The 16,867-nt window shown below is 33.1% G+C and overlaps 1 protein-coding gene across 1 annotated transcript in view; it reads left to right on the top strand.

The window, feature by feature from the left end:
- Nucleotides 1-16,867, top strand: part of EYS (eyes shut homolog) — a 1,986,267-nt gene that overhangs the window by 780,058 nt on the left and 1,189,342 nt on the right. Inside the window, 1 exon segment of the mRNA NM_001374351.1 lies at nucleotides 1,210-1,355. Coding sequence (NP_001361280.1) covers nucleotides 1,210-1,355 — 146 coding nt within the window.

The raw sequence follows: 16,867 nt of genomic DNA, 5'->3' as shown, positions 1-16,867 counted from the left end.
TCAGTCATAAAAAAGAATGAAGTCCTGTTATTTGTAACAACACACATGATCCTGGAGGACATTATTGTGAATGAAATATGCCAGGCACAGAAAGAAAAATACTGCATGTTTTCATTCATATTCAGAATTTTAAAACACTGATCCTGCTCCTTCTTTATTAATACTGAGTAAGACCTTTTCTGTCACCTCTTCTCTAGCAGTTAGCCATGCTTTCACAGGACCTGTCTCAATTGACATGTATTTACTGTAATGTTTACGTATTGTATTCCTGTCTTGTTTCTGAGACTTTCAAAAGCAAGCTCCAGTTTAATTTACACTTGAATATGGGTACATGACTAATGTCTGGCACTCAATTAATTAATGTAGGTTGAAGAAGTAAAAGAAGGAGCATGGGGGATGTTAGACTTCTGTGGTTATAAACTGATGAGTGAAGTTAATTAGGAAGAGTTTCCTAAAAAATCTAAATAGAAATCTAGCTCAAAAACATTTTAAGGAAAGTTGCTAAAGCTTCTTTATCTAGACTTCTAAAATGAAAAACTATGAAGAGATATTTTTGCTAAGTATACAGTTTCAGTTTAATATTTCCCTTGGAAATAATTTCTTTTTTTGTTTTGTTTTTTATTATTATTATACTTTAAGTTTTAGAGTACATGTGCACAATGTGCAGATTTGTTACCTATGTATACATGTGCCATGTTGGTGTGCTGCACCCATCAACTCGTCATTTGCATTAGGTATATCTCCCAGTGCTATCCCTCCCCCCTCCCCCCACCCCACAACAGTCCCCGGTGTGTGATGTTCCCCTTCCTATGTCCATGTGTTCTCACTGTTAAGTTCCCACCTATGAGTGGGAACGTGCCGTGTTTGGTTTTTTGTCCTTGCGATAGTTTGCTGAGAATGATGGTTTCCAGCTTCATCCATGTCCCTACAAAGGACATGAACTCATCTATATTTTGATACTAGGTGTTTATCAGGTTACAGTAATTATTTACCCAACACATTGTTTTTCAAAATTTCACACATAAAGAACATTTGAGCAAAACAAAATTTTGCAAGGGGAATTGCTATATTTTTTCAAAAAAAAAATGATATACATATATTATTTCAATTAAGTTGAATGTCTTGAATTTAAAATATAAATATGAATCATATATAATAAATGATTATCATTGTTACATGGCTATTTCTCATTTCTCCACTTTTCTCTAGATTTTTTTGTAATTGTGAACCTGGGTACCATGGGCCCTTCTGTGAACTTGATGTAAATAAATGTAAAATCTCACCTTGTCTAGATGAAGAAAATTGTGTCTACAGGACTGATGGATACAACTGCCTCTGTGCCCCTGGTTATACAGGTAAATCCATATCTGCTCCATGTGCAACAACATATTGCTGTCTGCAAGCAAATGGAAACCTCACATTTATACTCCAAAACCTGAAATAACCTGCCAGATGCAAACAGGGCAAAAATGTGGAGATATTTTGTCTCTTATAAAAGAAATTAATCAAATTCATAACAGTTCTATTTATCTGAATTAAATAACCATATAAAAATAAAAAAAATTAATAAGTAAAATTATGTGTTTTATCTTCAATTCATTAAATCCTTAGATTTTAAGTTATCTTACATTTTTATCTTTTACAGTAAATTTATCTTAATAAGTTTGCATGGCTATAATATAGGAAAAAGTATTTCTGTATGGATAATCTAACAGAAATAACATTATTATATCTGTTACACAACTGTCATTTCTAGAATATGCTTAGCATTAAAAACATTTACATAAAAAAGACAGCCATTGTGAAGGTAAAGGTAAAGCAAAAGAAGATTGGCATTTGCTGTCAGTATCAATTATTTCACAACATAAATTTTATCCAAACATAAAGGCAAAAGTCATCAGGGAGCTTATAGAAGGTAGAGGCATTAGCCCTCTAAATTTCTGGTGAGAAATTGCATTTGCAAAATACAAAAAGCTATATTGTTTTAGTTTTGGCATACTAGTATTAATGATACGGGACTAACAATAATATAGTTTTTGTGTTATTTTGTTTCATATTTATTTTTTCACACAATTCCCACAGAGATTACAATAATGTATTTACATCTCAAATCTCAGTTTATTAACATCTGATTTGTACAGCACTAAAATCATGTGGATTTCTATCCTGAGGGATGAGTAGTTAAATACATCCAATATTAGGTTCTCCGCCAGCAGGGATAAAATAATACTAGACAAATGGAAATTATATTGGCAAGCAAAAATGGAGAGGAACTAGAAGTATTTCCAGAGAATAAGTAATGAAAAGGTGAGAGAAAGTTATGTGACCTTAGAAAGAAATATGCAGGTGTCTTTCCTGAGAAATCTTGATGGCTTCAGAGGTTATCTTGGTAACAAATCTTATATACACAAAAACTATCAGATTAAGTTAATACTTCCTAAAAAGTAGCATTTTCTGCAAAGTTCATTACATATAATAAATAAGAAACATTAAATTTCAACTATAAAACAGTATACTTTCTAAGTTTCACATTGCCCATTATCTTCAAAATTATTGAGCTATCAATGTAGAACCATATATATCCACTTAGCAATACCATTCACCTTGTTGTTGTTACTGCTGCTAGAAGTATTAGAATAAGAAACAACATACTGAGCTCAACATGACTAAGAAACACATTTTGTAAAATTATTTGTTATAACACCTTGCTCTGATATTTTAAATGTATCTTAACATTTGAAAGATTAACATGTTCTTTATTTTTCTTTTGATAACCTCTCTAATTTCATTTCAAAATGTGGTACTTAGCATTGTTTTAAAATGATATTATCTAAGATGTTACCAGTGGCACATGATTTAAGATGTTTTAATATATGTTTGCATATTGGTACAGCTACAAGTAAAAGAAAACTCAATTAATTGTTGTACTTAATAGATAGGGTTCACTTTTTCTTACATAAGAATTCTGTAGGTAGACAGCTACTGGTTGTTGGTCCAGTGACTTGACAGTACCAGGATGGGATAATGGTTTTCTTAGTTTTTAATTCATGATTATAGGCTCATGCATTCAGAATTGCTGCTGCAATGACTTAAGTCATTATTTCTACACTTGAGTCAAGGGAAAAGAGTGGTGCTAACTGTATGGAGTCTTTCTGTAAGGAGAACCTTTTTAGAATAACAATCAAAACCTGCTAATATGTCATTGAGCAAAACTGGCTCACATGTCCATTTTTAGGTTCAGTGGAAGGTAAGAAATTAAAAGTGTACCACTTTCAGAATTTACAGTTGAATATAGAAAAATATGATGAAATATGTGTTACAGTTTGGTTTCAGACCAAGAAAGATATATGACTGGACATTCAAAAAGAAGTTTTCCCCCTCAAGAAAGTTACATGTATTTGTTTTTCTCTACATGCTCTTTTGACATTCAAATTGACCTTCTCTTTCATACATGGACAGATAAAGCTTTTTCTTATTCTCGGACACTTAATAGCATTTATTTTTCTTAGCCTTCTCTGGAAATCTTTTTTTTTTTCAAGGCTGCTAAAGCATTACAGTTTTGTGAGATGTTTAAATCTATTCATTTTTAGGTTGTTCCATTTCAAGAGAGTCATGATACTGCAAGGTTTTACTTAAAGAATCTTAAACTTTAAAACACAAGGATGTTATACTTTTGTATATTTTTCAAGATCATACATCTTGTAGTGACAGAGCCAGAACCAAAATACACACCCCTCTCTATTCCAGTTTTATTTCTACTCTAGCTTTGCTCCATCACAAAAAAACAAAATTTGAATGAAATGGTAATAGTGATAGACAAGAAATATAAAATAACATTAAATAGAATATTAAATATGTTAAAATTTGGTAACCAAATATATTATTCAGAAAAATTTAGCTTTGCCTATGCCTATGAATATATTTAACCAAGTTATTAAGGATATAAATTTTTCAAGACTCTGACCAGGAAAGTTTATGATTCTTAATTATCTAAATCAGGGCATTCTTTGAAGAACACATTAAATAATATGTACACAGGCTATCAGTGATTAACTCAATACTTCTTCATTTTATGCTTTGTATTCTATTAGCTGTTGAGGTTTTGTGATGATCAAGGCTGTCACGGTTCTTATTTTTATGGAGACTTGCAGGATCTAGAATTGGAAAAAGGTAATAAACATTTACAAAGTTGACTATTTGAAGCCATTCTATAATTAATTTATCTAGAGTATTCTTAATTAAACACTATCACAAATAGAGCCCAAATTTACACATGTAGTGAGTTGACTGAATTTAATGAATAAGAAGTACACAAGTGATGGCATATAATCAAAGGCTTACGTTTTCTCTTGCAAAAGATATAAATCAGTTTATCAGTAGATTTGCAGTATTGTCTAACTTTGTCTTTCCTAAAGAATATTGGCTTATGAATTTGAGTTTTAATTATTAGTGATTTAAGTTTAGGAAAGATGAATATAAACAATAAATTTATATTGCTTTCTAAAATAGTCATTCACTCATTTAGCAAGAAGTCTCCTATTTACTAGACACAATTATATATTATCAATCTGTAGATAAAAGTTTATGAACTTGTGCTTAAGGACTTTAAATATGATTACATGTAGTCATGTCTACATTTGTGTTATATCTATATTAATATCTATATATCTACTAGAAAAGTATAAATATTTTTAAAATGCCTAAGTCCTATCTCAGAAATAATAACTTTGATAATAATGCCATCTAGAAAACACATACAATTCAATAGTTCAGAATAATAAAATATAATTATGTTTGCTTCAAAGCGATGCATATTTTTTCTTGGATATGTTTCATATACACATGCAAACATATGACTATATTCAGTTATAATATTTTCTGCTTGAGATAACTAAGCTGTCTTCTGAATATATTTTTTGCCAAATGCCGAATCTACATAAGAAGTAAAACAATCTGCTTTGAGTACATGTATAAAGAAGCATAGTTTGGGAAAATATGGACAATTGATCAATTGTACATTTTTGGTTATTGTAAAGATATTATTATCATATTGTTTCTGCTGCCTAAAATACCCCATTTATCCTATTGCAAGTACTGATCCTCATACCATAACTGAGATGCAACTTTCTATGGGAATCATTTCTTAGACTCTTGGCCTCTGTTATTTTCTTCTATATCACCCATTTTATCCACTGAAGTTATTATAGTTTTGTGAAATTCTGATTTAATTATCAGTTCATCTGAGGAGACTCCCCAACTCTACTTGCTCACCATTTTATCTCTTCTCTCCATCAAAGTTTGGTCTACTCTGGTACAATTTGTCAGCTGAGTTCCTAGTTTAACAAGATGTATTAAAATAGAATATAAAGATAATTAATTGAATGGGAAATAAAAGATGTAAAAGCAACTTCAAATTTCTAATTACATATTATGCATCTGTAATAATTTAAACACAAAGGGTTTAGTGTTTATTTTTTGTTTGATTGATAACTGTAAGTCTATAGACATAAACATTTAGGAAAATATTTGGTATTAGATTATATTTAGCTTTAGATTAATAGTAATCACTTCTTTTTGTCAAGGACAGCAACATTATTAACATAGCATTTACTATTTCCTTTTTCTGTTAATGTAGGCAGGAGCTACATTAAACAGGCAGCTGAATTGTGCTCAACCACTTTTCCCTTATGTGACAAGATTTAAAATTCACTTTCACAACTCAAATGTGCAAAAATATATGTTATTTGTGTCATAATGAATTCCGTATAATGTATGGGTCTAATTTCATCTAACAGAAGAAAATGTCAATGTGCCAAGTCAATGTGTGACTTTTTCAAGACAAAATTCCTTTATATCAGTTTTGGAGTTGAATATCTTTTTTATTCAGAGATCCGTCACTCTTTTGCTCTGTTTAATCTGGACGCAGTGGAGAAAGACATTGTCCCTGGTATTTGGGTACTGTGTACTGGTATAGACTCTTGATGTCCATGTTCTCTTCCATGGGCTTTGCTTACTATGTCCAAGCTGTCTCATCCTCATTTCAAATCCAAAACCTCATTATAAAATTGCCTTTATCACTTAGAACTCGCAAATCCATTTCTCTTTTATCAAAAGCTGGATCTTACACATTGAAATTGCACTTTGAAAAATGATGTTTATATCATTGAATTACAAACATTAATAGTACTTTTAATTAACTTATTTTATAGACTGTCCTTGGCTTTTTTAAAACAATGTTTATTTAAGTAAGCCCTTAAATCAGCTTAAATGGCAAGAGGAACAATTGCAAAGAAGGAATAAAACTTACAGAGTTTACATTGAAGATTTATATTCTAGATTTACTATCCAAGTGCAAATTTTAATAGCCAATATCTTATTTTATTGCGTTATAACCACTAATGGACACAGAATGCAATTGCATTTTCTATTTGCTAATGTCACAAATGTGTATGTGCCTTTTATGTCCCAAGCCTTGTTGAAAACTCTCAGTAAAGTCTGGTGAACATAGCAGAGAAGGCTCCCTACCCTAAAGGAGCTTATGTTCCGGTAAAGAGAGATATTGAACAAAATCCAACTAAATATGTAAGGTAATTGGAGATAGTTACAAAAGATATGAAAAAAATGTATAACTGAATATATTCATCCAGGTAAGATTACCTTTGCTAACAAAGAAATGCTAAAATATTAAAATACAGTGGCTAAAATAAGAAGTTGAATTTTCCCACAGATGATATTCCAGACGTTTAGACTTGTCACAGTGAATCTGTTATACAACATCATTTGGCACTTAGTCTCCTGCCACTACAATCAATAACTTGTCCTCATGTGTATGACTTTCAGTTAACTCTATTTTAGGCTTCTCATATTGAAAGAAATGAGCTTTCTTTTTAATGTCAAAAAAATTATGATAATGGTACAAAAACCCAGCTCACATACAATTGTTAGGGGGTAGTTTTTGCACCTGGATTAATGCACTAGCGTGAGACATAAGGTGAACTTGTTATGCAGTAATCAGGATGGACAGTGTCTCAATAGATGTAGTAAATTCTGAATTGATTCAGGCATCAATTCAAGCCAGGTGTGTCAGAGACTGGCAATACTACTTCCTAGAAGGGTTGGAGGATTTAACTCTCAAAGTTCTGACAGAAAGCTATGACCAAAAAAAATGATTTATTCACATTTATTTTATATATTATACACATACACATAATATATAAAATAAGGCCAGTATAATATATATACTAGAGCATGTGTATACAAATATATGTGTGTGTATATATAATATATAAAATCTCTTATACATAAGTATGTATGTAAAATATACACACAAACCTATAAATAAATATATATAAATATGTATATATAGGCATATATGAGATATAATAGCTTAATTGCCTTATATGGTATTAACTTTCCACAGGAAAAATTGTAAAAAGAAATTAAAAACAAATGATTACGGGGACCAGGATGAAGGTAAGGAGTTGGGGAAGTGAATTTAAATGGAACATTAAAGGAAAGCTACGGAAAAAGTTCGTTAGGTTTGGGTTCAAGATGCCTATAATATATTGGTACAAACACAGATATACAAATGTGTATAGAGAGGGAGAGGTAGATAGATGTAGAGAGAGATCAAGAACCAAAATTACACTTAATTACATATAAAGATGAAATAGTTCCTTACTAACTGATATTTATATTTTTATGTAATTGAATAATTAGAAGAAGAGAGTAAAGCAAAAAAGAAGCTTTGATATGTCTATGGGACATTAGAATCTTCATAGCATGTGTATACAATTATATAAAAAAAGCATCATCATATCATAAATTAAGTAGGGGAAGCACCTCAGAATTTTAGCTATAGTTAGCAGTCTGGCAGTCTTGAGGTATTAGAAAAAAATATACAATGTACAAAGACTAATCTGGTTTTAAAGGACTTACAGATTCACAGATTCCTCAAAATGCTTTGCTTTTTCCACCTATGTGTAATGAGGGCCCTGTGCTTAGCAATGACTACACTTAACAGTTACAGAATCAGGTAACTAATTCTATAATGACACTAGGAAGAAAGAGGTGTTATACCAGCGACAGCTCTGGAAAAGGTATGATTTGCCTGTATAAAGCAGCAGTGAGGAGGTGGGAGAATAATATAAAACACAGCAGACCTGCTTCCAGAAGCAACTTCTTTCAACACTCTTAATACTTCTGATATTTACCTCTATATTTCTAAATAGTACAATTATACTGCCATTTCTTGAACCTTTCTCTTCTGAGTTTCACATACCTAATTGTTCCTATGGATAATTAAAACTTAGCTTATCACCATCCCCCTAACCAAATATGTTTACTTACTCTTTCCTCCCCACATAGTTATATCAAAAATGTTATTAGTCAGAAGTCATTGTTAATAATATTTTAACCATATCAATATCCCTCTCCAATTTTATTTTTATTTTTGCTCATTTGAGGAAAGATTTACTGACATCTTCTTTTCCAGTGCCTCTATTACATTGTTAATATTTAGCTTTCATTTCAGTTCCCCAAAACTGTCTATCTTACCTAATATTTTTAGTGCATTCTGCAATGTTCACAAACAAAATATCTTATATTTTCTTGAAAATAATATTTATAAAGCTTTTTGTATGTTTTTTCCTGCCTTGCCTCAGTGTTTCGAAATTTCTTTTTTTCTGCGTGTATGTGCTATTTTCTTGTTTATGTATCTATTTATTTAGAGATATCCTTTTAATATGAGAAAATCCTTGAATATCAGTTAATGTCTAAGCGAGAACCACCAAAATGCTAACTAAAAATCTGAATGAATGGGAATGCCTGACTGGTGATTTTGATACTATTTGTGAGTGAGCATCAAAGCCAGCTATTCTATTTTAGAAAGCTGAAATGTCATTATTGGTGGGTCTTTTCCCCTTCATAGGAAATCATAGGTGGAGATAGAGGTGAGGACATACACAGTGAGAAAATAGATTTGACAAGATTTGGTGAGCCAGAACCCAACGGCCAGTTAGATAGTTCTGTTCAAAAAAGCCAACAAATTGCTAAAAGGGCAACACATAAAATTCAACTTATTTTTTCTACCGTGCTCTGAATTATTTCTTCAAACCCTTAGTGAAAGTCTATAATGCAAAAAAAAAAAAAAAAAATGCATGTTACTGGGAGTTTTAGAGAGTAAAATATCAATGCAGTTTCTAGCACAGGGCAAAATAAAGCACCAGGAGGATAGACGTTGCAGCAGGAAAGAAGCACAGAGCAATGACCAAGAGGCTGGCATGACATTAGCTGAAGAGGTGAGTAGGAAAACACAAGTCTTCCAAGAATTGCTCATTAATGCTCTTTTCAGACTGCCAATTTTGACTCTTGTTAAAAAAAAAAAATCCTTATTTCCCATGTTCCCAGCCTACATTATAGGACTCATTATTAAAATCACTCCTACTTGTCAGAAAAAAAAATGCATGTGCTTAAAGAAACACACACACGCAAACACACAGAGAGAAAAATGATGAGGTCAGGGAGGGAGAGAGAGAGAGAGAATGAGAATGAATGTTCTTACCTTGATTTCTTGACTGCAAATCTCAAGAAAGACCTTGGTGCTGCCGGACAATCCTACTTCTTCTGAATCAATTGAATTTCCGAGTATCCTAGCCTACTATTCTAGCTTTATCTTTTTACACCATTATCAATCCTTTCTCTATTGAAGTTTCAGTTGTCTTTGTTTCTTATATCCCTGAGAAAATACAAGCCATCATAAGAAAACTTCTTTATCTTCGCACTAACAACTACCAAACTATATGCATCTGCATTCATAGACTACATTTTCTGTTTTTCCACATTCTTGTCTATTGTCAACCCTACTGCCCTACTGCTGTATGGATTCTCTCCATTATTATTATCATTTTTTCTTTTTTCCGATGGAGTCTCGCTCTTGTCGCCTAGGCTGGAGTGCAATGGTGCAATCTCTGTTCACTGCAACCTCCACCTCAAGCAATTCTCCTGCCTCAGCTTCCCAAGTAGCTGGGATTACAGGTGCTCGCCACCACACCCAGCTAATTTTTGTATTTTTAGTAAAGATGGGGTTTCACCATGTTGACAAGGCTGTTCTCGAACTCCTGACCTCAAGTCATCTGCTCACCTCGGCCTATCAAAGTGCTGGGATTACAGGCATGAGCCACTGCGCCCAGCCTCATTTATTGTTAAGGAACGTTTATCCTGCGTTTATTTTCTCCAGCATAAATTATTCTCTCCATACTATATCAGTTACTATCAGCATATGAATAAATATTTACCTCTTTCTCATTTCATTTTTGAATCTTTCCTTTTTACAATGTGTAAAAAGTGTTAAACTACTACTCGATTTGTTTTAAAAAAAAGAATTATGAAACCTGCTGTCTATATTGAATATCCATTTCCTCACTACCCATTCTCTTTCAATCCCACTTCCAATCATGCTTTAATCCCAAGATTAAAATGATATTCTTCTTGTTGGAGGTCACTAATTATTCTCCATTGCCATATTCAAAGGCAAATTTTCTTTCCACATTGTGGTCATATTATCAGTAGCATTTTACCTATTTTGTTTATGTAAAATGCCTTGTAAACTTGCACTCCATGTTTCCACAATTATCAATTTCATCATTGTTTTCTCTTACTATTAGTGGATCCCATAATTGTTTAGATCATCATTATTTCTATTTTTAGATATATTCACTGATTGAGGAATTTCAACCATTTAAAAGATACCATAAATATACGAATAATTCTCAAATATGTTCTATGAATCTTTGTGTCTCCCCTTAACTCTCAACTCATATACCCAAGTAACTACTAACATGTTCATTCAGGTGTCCATATAATACCTCAGACTGATTAAGTACTGACAATTTATTGGAACTGTGCTCTGCCTAGTGTTGTCCACCTCAGTGGATGGCATCATTATTACCCAGTTTTTCAGGCCAAAATTGTGGAGTTATTCTTAACTCCTTGCTCACACATCTCCATGCAGTCCATCAGCAAATCCCATTGGCTGCATCTTCAAAATACATTTTAATTCAACCACTTTCACAACCTATATTGCAATGATCCTAGTCTAAGCCACCATCATCTCTTGCCTGAAATATGACATCTTCATTTGTCTCCATCTTCCCTCTTCTCGTGTTAAAATATATAGATCAATGGAACAGAACAGAGCCCTCAGAAATAATGCCACATATCTACAACTATCTGATCTTTGACAAACCTGAGAAAAACAAGCAATGGGGAAAAGATTCCCTATTTAATAAATGGTGCTGGGAAAACTGGCTAGCCATATGTAGAAAGCTGAAACTGGATCCCTTCCTTACACCTTATACAAAAATTAATTCAAGATGGATTAAAGACTTAAATGTTAGACCTAAAACCATAAAAACCCTAGAAGAAAACCTAGGCATTACCATTCAGGACATAGGCATGGGCAAGGACTTCATGTCTAAAACACCAAAAGCAGTGGCAACAAAAGCCAAAATTGACAAATGGGATCTAATTAAACTCAAGAGCTTCTGCACAGCAAAAGAAACTACCATAAGAATGAACATGCAACTTACAAAATGGGAGAAAATTTTCACAACCTACTCATCTGACCAAGGGCTAATATCCAGAATCTACAATGAACTCCAACAAATTTACAAGAAAAAAACAAACAACCCCATCAAAAAGTGGGTGAAGGACATGAATAGACACTTCTCAAAAGAAGACATTTATGCAGCCAAAAGACAAATGAAAAAATGCTCACCATCACTGGCCATCAGAGAAATGCAAATCAAAACCACAATGAGATACCATCTCACATCAGTTAGAATGGCCATCATTAAAAAGTCAGGAAACAACAGGTGCTGGAGAGGATGTGGAGAAATAGGAACACTTTTACACTGTTGGTGGGACTGTAAACTAGTTCAACCATTGTGGAAATCAGTGTGGCGATTCCTCAGGGATCTAGAACTAGAAATACCAGTTGACCCAGCCATCCCATTACTGGGTATATACCCAAAGGACTATAAATCATGCTGCTATGAAGACACATGCACACGTATGTTGATTGCGGCACTATTCACAATAGCAAAGACTTGGAACCAACCCAAATGTCCAACAATGATAGACTGGATTAAGAAAATGTGGCACATATACACCATGGAATACTATGCAGCCATAAAAAATGATGAGTTCATGTCCTTTGTAGGGACATGGATGAAATTGGAAATCATCATTCTCAGTAAACTATCGCAAGAACAAAAAACCAAACACTGTATGTTCTCACTCATAGGTGGGAATTGAACAATGAGAACACATGGACACAGGAAGGGGAACATCACACTCTGGGGACTGTTGTGGGGTGGGGGGAGGGGGGAGGGATAGCTTTAGGAGATATACCTAATGCTAAATGACGAGTTAATGGGTGCAGCACACCAGCATGGCACATGTATACATATGTAACTAACCTGCACATTGTGCACATGTACCCTAAAACTTAAAGTATAATAATAATAAAAAGAATAAAAATATATATATATTTACTATCTAGCACCCAGAGTGATCATTTTAAAATTAAAGCATATCACTTCACTCCCATGTTCAAAATCTTCCATAGCTTCCCATAATACTTGAACAAAGCACATACTCCTTACATTGGTCTGCTAAATCCTATATAATATGGCCCCTAGCTGCCTCTCTAATCTAGTTTCTCCCTCAATTCCACAGTGTTGGCCTCTGCTATTCTATCTGGGTGTGTATCACTTCCCTCAGATAGCTTGCTTTTCTGTATTATTTTATCAGGCTTTGTATAGAAGTTTCTCTTACAAGCCTACCTACATTATATAAAAATAACACTATGTCACTCTATTCAATTACCTTTTATTCCCTTCCTAGCAATTAGCATTTCCTAATAAGTCTATCACTTAACTGTTTATTTTCTCTCTTACTACTTGAATTAAATCTCCTTGAAGACAGGAATTTCTCTCTTTTGTTCATTACTTTATCGCAGCACCTGCAAGAGTGCCTAGGACATTAAAGGCACACAAAAATTTTTAAAATAAAATCATATTTCACTTCAAGTAAGTTAATTTTTTAATTGTATACAATTTAAACTTTTTGAATGTTAACACATATAACTGCTTGGTGATTATAGTTTTTCGTAAAGTGTTTTCTCTTTTAATTTTCTTCTCATACTGCCAATAAAAAACATTTAAAAAATTTGTAACCAATAAGAAATAAAATTCTGACTTTTAAAATGCTGACTTTTTGAAACTGTGGCAAACAATCTAGAGAATTTTTTACAACCCTGTGAATCAGGTTCATTCTAAATTAAAATACTATATATGTGAGTATATAACATTAATTTTAAATTCAGATAGGATATAATTTGATGTAATATTACAAAGTAAAATTGTTCTTTATAGTAAATCTAGAGGTAAAGTAAAACACAAAATTTAAACTTTTTATATGATTCACTAACTCATAATAAATCTTTCTAAATTGAAACCAATAGCAAATTAAGACAAGTGACTTTATCATTGGTGATTCTTTATATAATATAAAATAATCTTGAAGCAGTTAATTTTTTATACTCTACAAAATAAGATAATAAAAATAATGATTTGAGATTAAGTAATGTCTATTAAAAACACATCAATTATCATATATTTATAGGTCATTATCCACCTATATTTAGTTTTCTAGGGCATCACATATTTTAGAGTAATTGGCCTCAGATAAATTATATATGATAGATAGAACATTAAAATACACTTTTAACATTACAGAACAAATTATGTAAGAACATTTTAATTAGAATGATCTAATTGGAGACCAGTGGTACCAAAAATTATAGTTATTGGATGATTTAATGTGTTAGGCTCTGATGTGGTTGTTATTCCTAGTTTTTCAGTGTTTCTTCTTCTTCAGGTGTTCATAGTTTCTTTCTATCCATGGATGGTTCCTATGTATGGAAAAAGACCCTCGATAGGGAGCAAAGACTCAGTGAGCACTTTACATAGGGAACTTTCACTATGAGGTGAGTTGAGACCACTCAGAACTGCTCATTTCAAATGCAACTGAGATCAGAGGCTGGAAACGGAGGAGGATGTAGCCTGGAGCACCCAACTAAAGTTCTAACCATAAGTGAGAACTCAAAATACAAGATTACATTGCCATATGTAATCACAAAAGCTCAATAATTCTCAAAGTGCAGGGCTTTTTGGCAAAGTTATTATGAAGAACACACCTAAGACCTATGTCCCAAAGCATGAACATTTTAATTCTCCAACTTCCTCAGCACACACACACACACACACACACACACACACAAACTGGTGCAAATTGAGGTAAGAGTTGAGTGTACAAAGCAGATTCCAAGCAAAATATACACAACTGGCTTCTTGGAAATTGGGGTCAATTGAATGGGGAAGATCAGAGAGTACATGTGTATTTCTAGAAAGCAGGCCTTGATACTTCCTGCAGCAAACATAGCAAATGACTCTGGTGCTCCAGGCTACATCCTCTTTCTTGGTCAGCCTCTGATTTCAGTTGCATTTGGAATGAGCAGTACTGAGTGATCTCAGCTCCCCTCATCATGGCAGTTCCTTATATCAACTCTTTGCTCCCCTTGAGGATCTTTTCATACACGATGTGAACTACCTTAGCATACAGGCATGTTCAGGCTCAAAATACAAGAAGTCAGTGCTCCTAAGACACCCTTCAAACAACTAGGGATGGAAGGTAATTTATAAATATTCTAACCACCAGCTTTACTTATGGATAATCCTGATTATATGTTATTAACTTTCTAAAGGTCATTATGTAATTATTTAGTCATTGCCCAAATAGTAACCATAATAAGATTTCTTCTACTGACTTTCTTCTACTGACTTCATTATTCTCTGACTTCATGTCCTGAGCCCCTCAATTTTACTTCCTAAAATCATCTACCAAATGCATTACTGCACACAAGCCTTCATCTTAAGTTCTGATTTCAGCAGAATTCAAACTAAAATAGTGAGTTTAAAAATCAAAACAGGAATCCAGTGAAGGTGCCCAAAGCCCAGGTATGGAGCATACTGCATACTTTTTAAAGTATGGAAATCCTTACTGTCAGTATCTGAGACATTACAGTTTGAAAAACAGATTTTCACTAATTGAGTAGAAAGGGAAGGAAAGAGAATTTGATACAATGAAATTCTACCTCTTTTGGTTATGTGAGTCTGAAATTACTTCACCTATGGAAACTAGAGAATGAATCTATAAATCTTAACAACCATATAAAATGCAATGTGCTGCCTATAAAGGAGAAAATATCTTTACTTTTGAGACTGAAATATTCTAGTCTAAATGACTATTGATGGCATCTCCGAAAGTCAATGATTTTTATCTGTAACAAAGTGTCTTCTTGCACTGTCATTATTCAAGTGAAATGTGCTGTGGTTTCATACAAACTGGTCAAATTTAAAGAAATCTTAAAGACACTTAAAAATCAAAGTTTTGAAGTACTACCAGGCCATTTAATTGTGGCTTTTAATGGGAAAAATAAATAGAAATATAATCAATTAGAAAGCAAAGAGCTTTGGAGACATTTGCAATTTGAAATCTTGGCCCTAATATTTCTAATGCAAAAAGAAAAAAATGTGCCACATTTATTTTTTCATTTGTAAAATTTATGTATTTATTTATTTTTAATTGACACATAGTAATTATATATATTTATGAGGCACAATATGATTTTTTTATTTATGTATACATTGTTGAAAGATTCAGTCAAGCTAATGAACATATCCATTTCCTCACTAACTGATAATTTTTTTTTGTAGTGAGAATGTTAAAAATCTCTTTTTAGGCAATTTTGATATATGCAATACATTATTATTAACTATGGCACCCATACAATGCGATGTCACTAAAACATATTCCTCTATTCTAATTAAAAATTTGTACCCTTTGATCAATATCACCCCTTTCTCCACCTTGCTCCTTCCTCCAGCCTCTGGCAACTGCCTTTTAACTCTCTGTTTCTATGGGATCAACTTTTTAGATTTCACATAAAAGTGTCTCCCATGTTTGAAAGGATTCTTTCCTCTGGTGTTGTAGTGGAAAATTAATCTCACCTCTTGATATGATTTGGCTGTGTCCCCTCCCAGATCTCTTCTTGAATTCCCATATGTTGTGGAAGGGACCCGGTGAGAGGTAATTGAATCATGGGGATGGGTCTTTCCGGTACAGTTCTCATGATAGTGAATAAGTCTCACAAGATCTGATGGTTTTAAAAATGGGAGTTTCCCTGCACAAGCTCTTTGCTTGCTGCCATCCATGTGAGATGTGCCTTTCACCTTCTGCCATGATTGTAATGCCTCCCCAGCCATGTGGAACAGTAAGTCCTATAAACCTCTTACCTTTGTAAATTGCCCATTCATTCTCAGATGTGTCTTTATCAGCAGTGTAGAAACAGACTAATACAATGCTCTATTTTAGTTCCTTGTTATTTCCTTACAGATCTTACCTTGTTTTAGTCTCTTTAGCATTTTATCTCTTAGTCTTTTTCATAACAGTTCCCACTGTTATCTGGCTGAAACAAATTTAATCATGTGAGCATATTGATCTGCACTCCTGAAGTTCCTGTTATCCTTCCTTGTCCATTTATGGAGCTCCTACAACATGCCAACTTGTCTAGGTACTGGGGAAGTGCAAAGAACACGTTAGACTTCCTGACTTCATGCTGTTTATGTTCCTTTGAGATTCTAAGATAATCTAGCTTTCCTGTATTTATTCTCACTATCATAATTTTGATGATGCTGGAACTCCAGATTTCAACTGAGGCTTTAAAGTGGGTGAGGATTAAGGA

Source organism: Pongo abelii, chromosome 5 (assembly GCF_028885655.2).
Source record: "Pongo abelii isolate AG06213 chromosome 5, NHGRI_mPonAbe1-v2.0_pri, whole genome shotgun sequence".
Classification (NCBI taxonomy): domain Eukaryota; kingdom Metazoa; phylum Chordata; class Mammalia; order Primates; family Hominidae; genus Pongo; species Pongo abelii.
The sequence above is the reverse complement of the archived record's forward strand: the minus strand, read 5'-3'. Positions and strand labels throughout refer to the sequence as shown.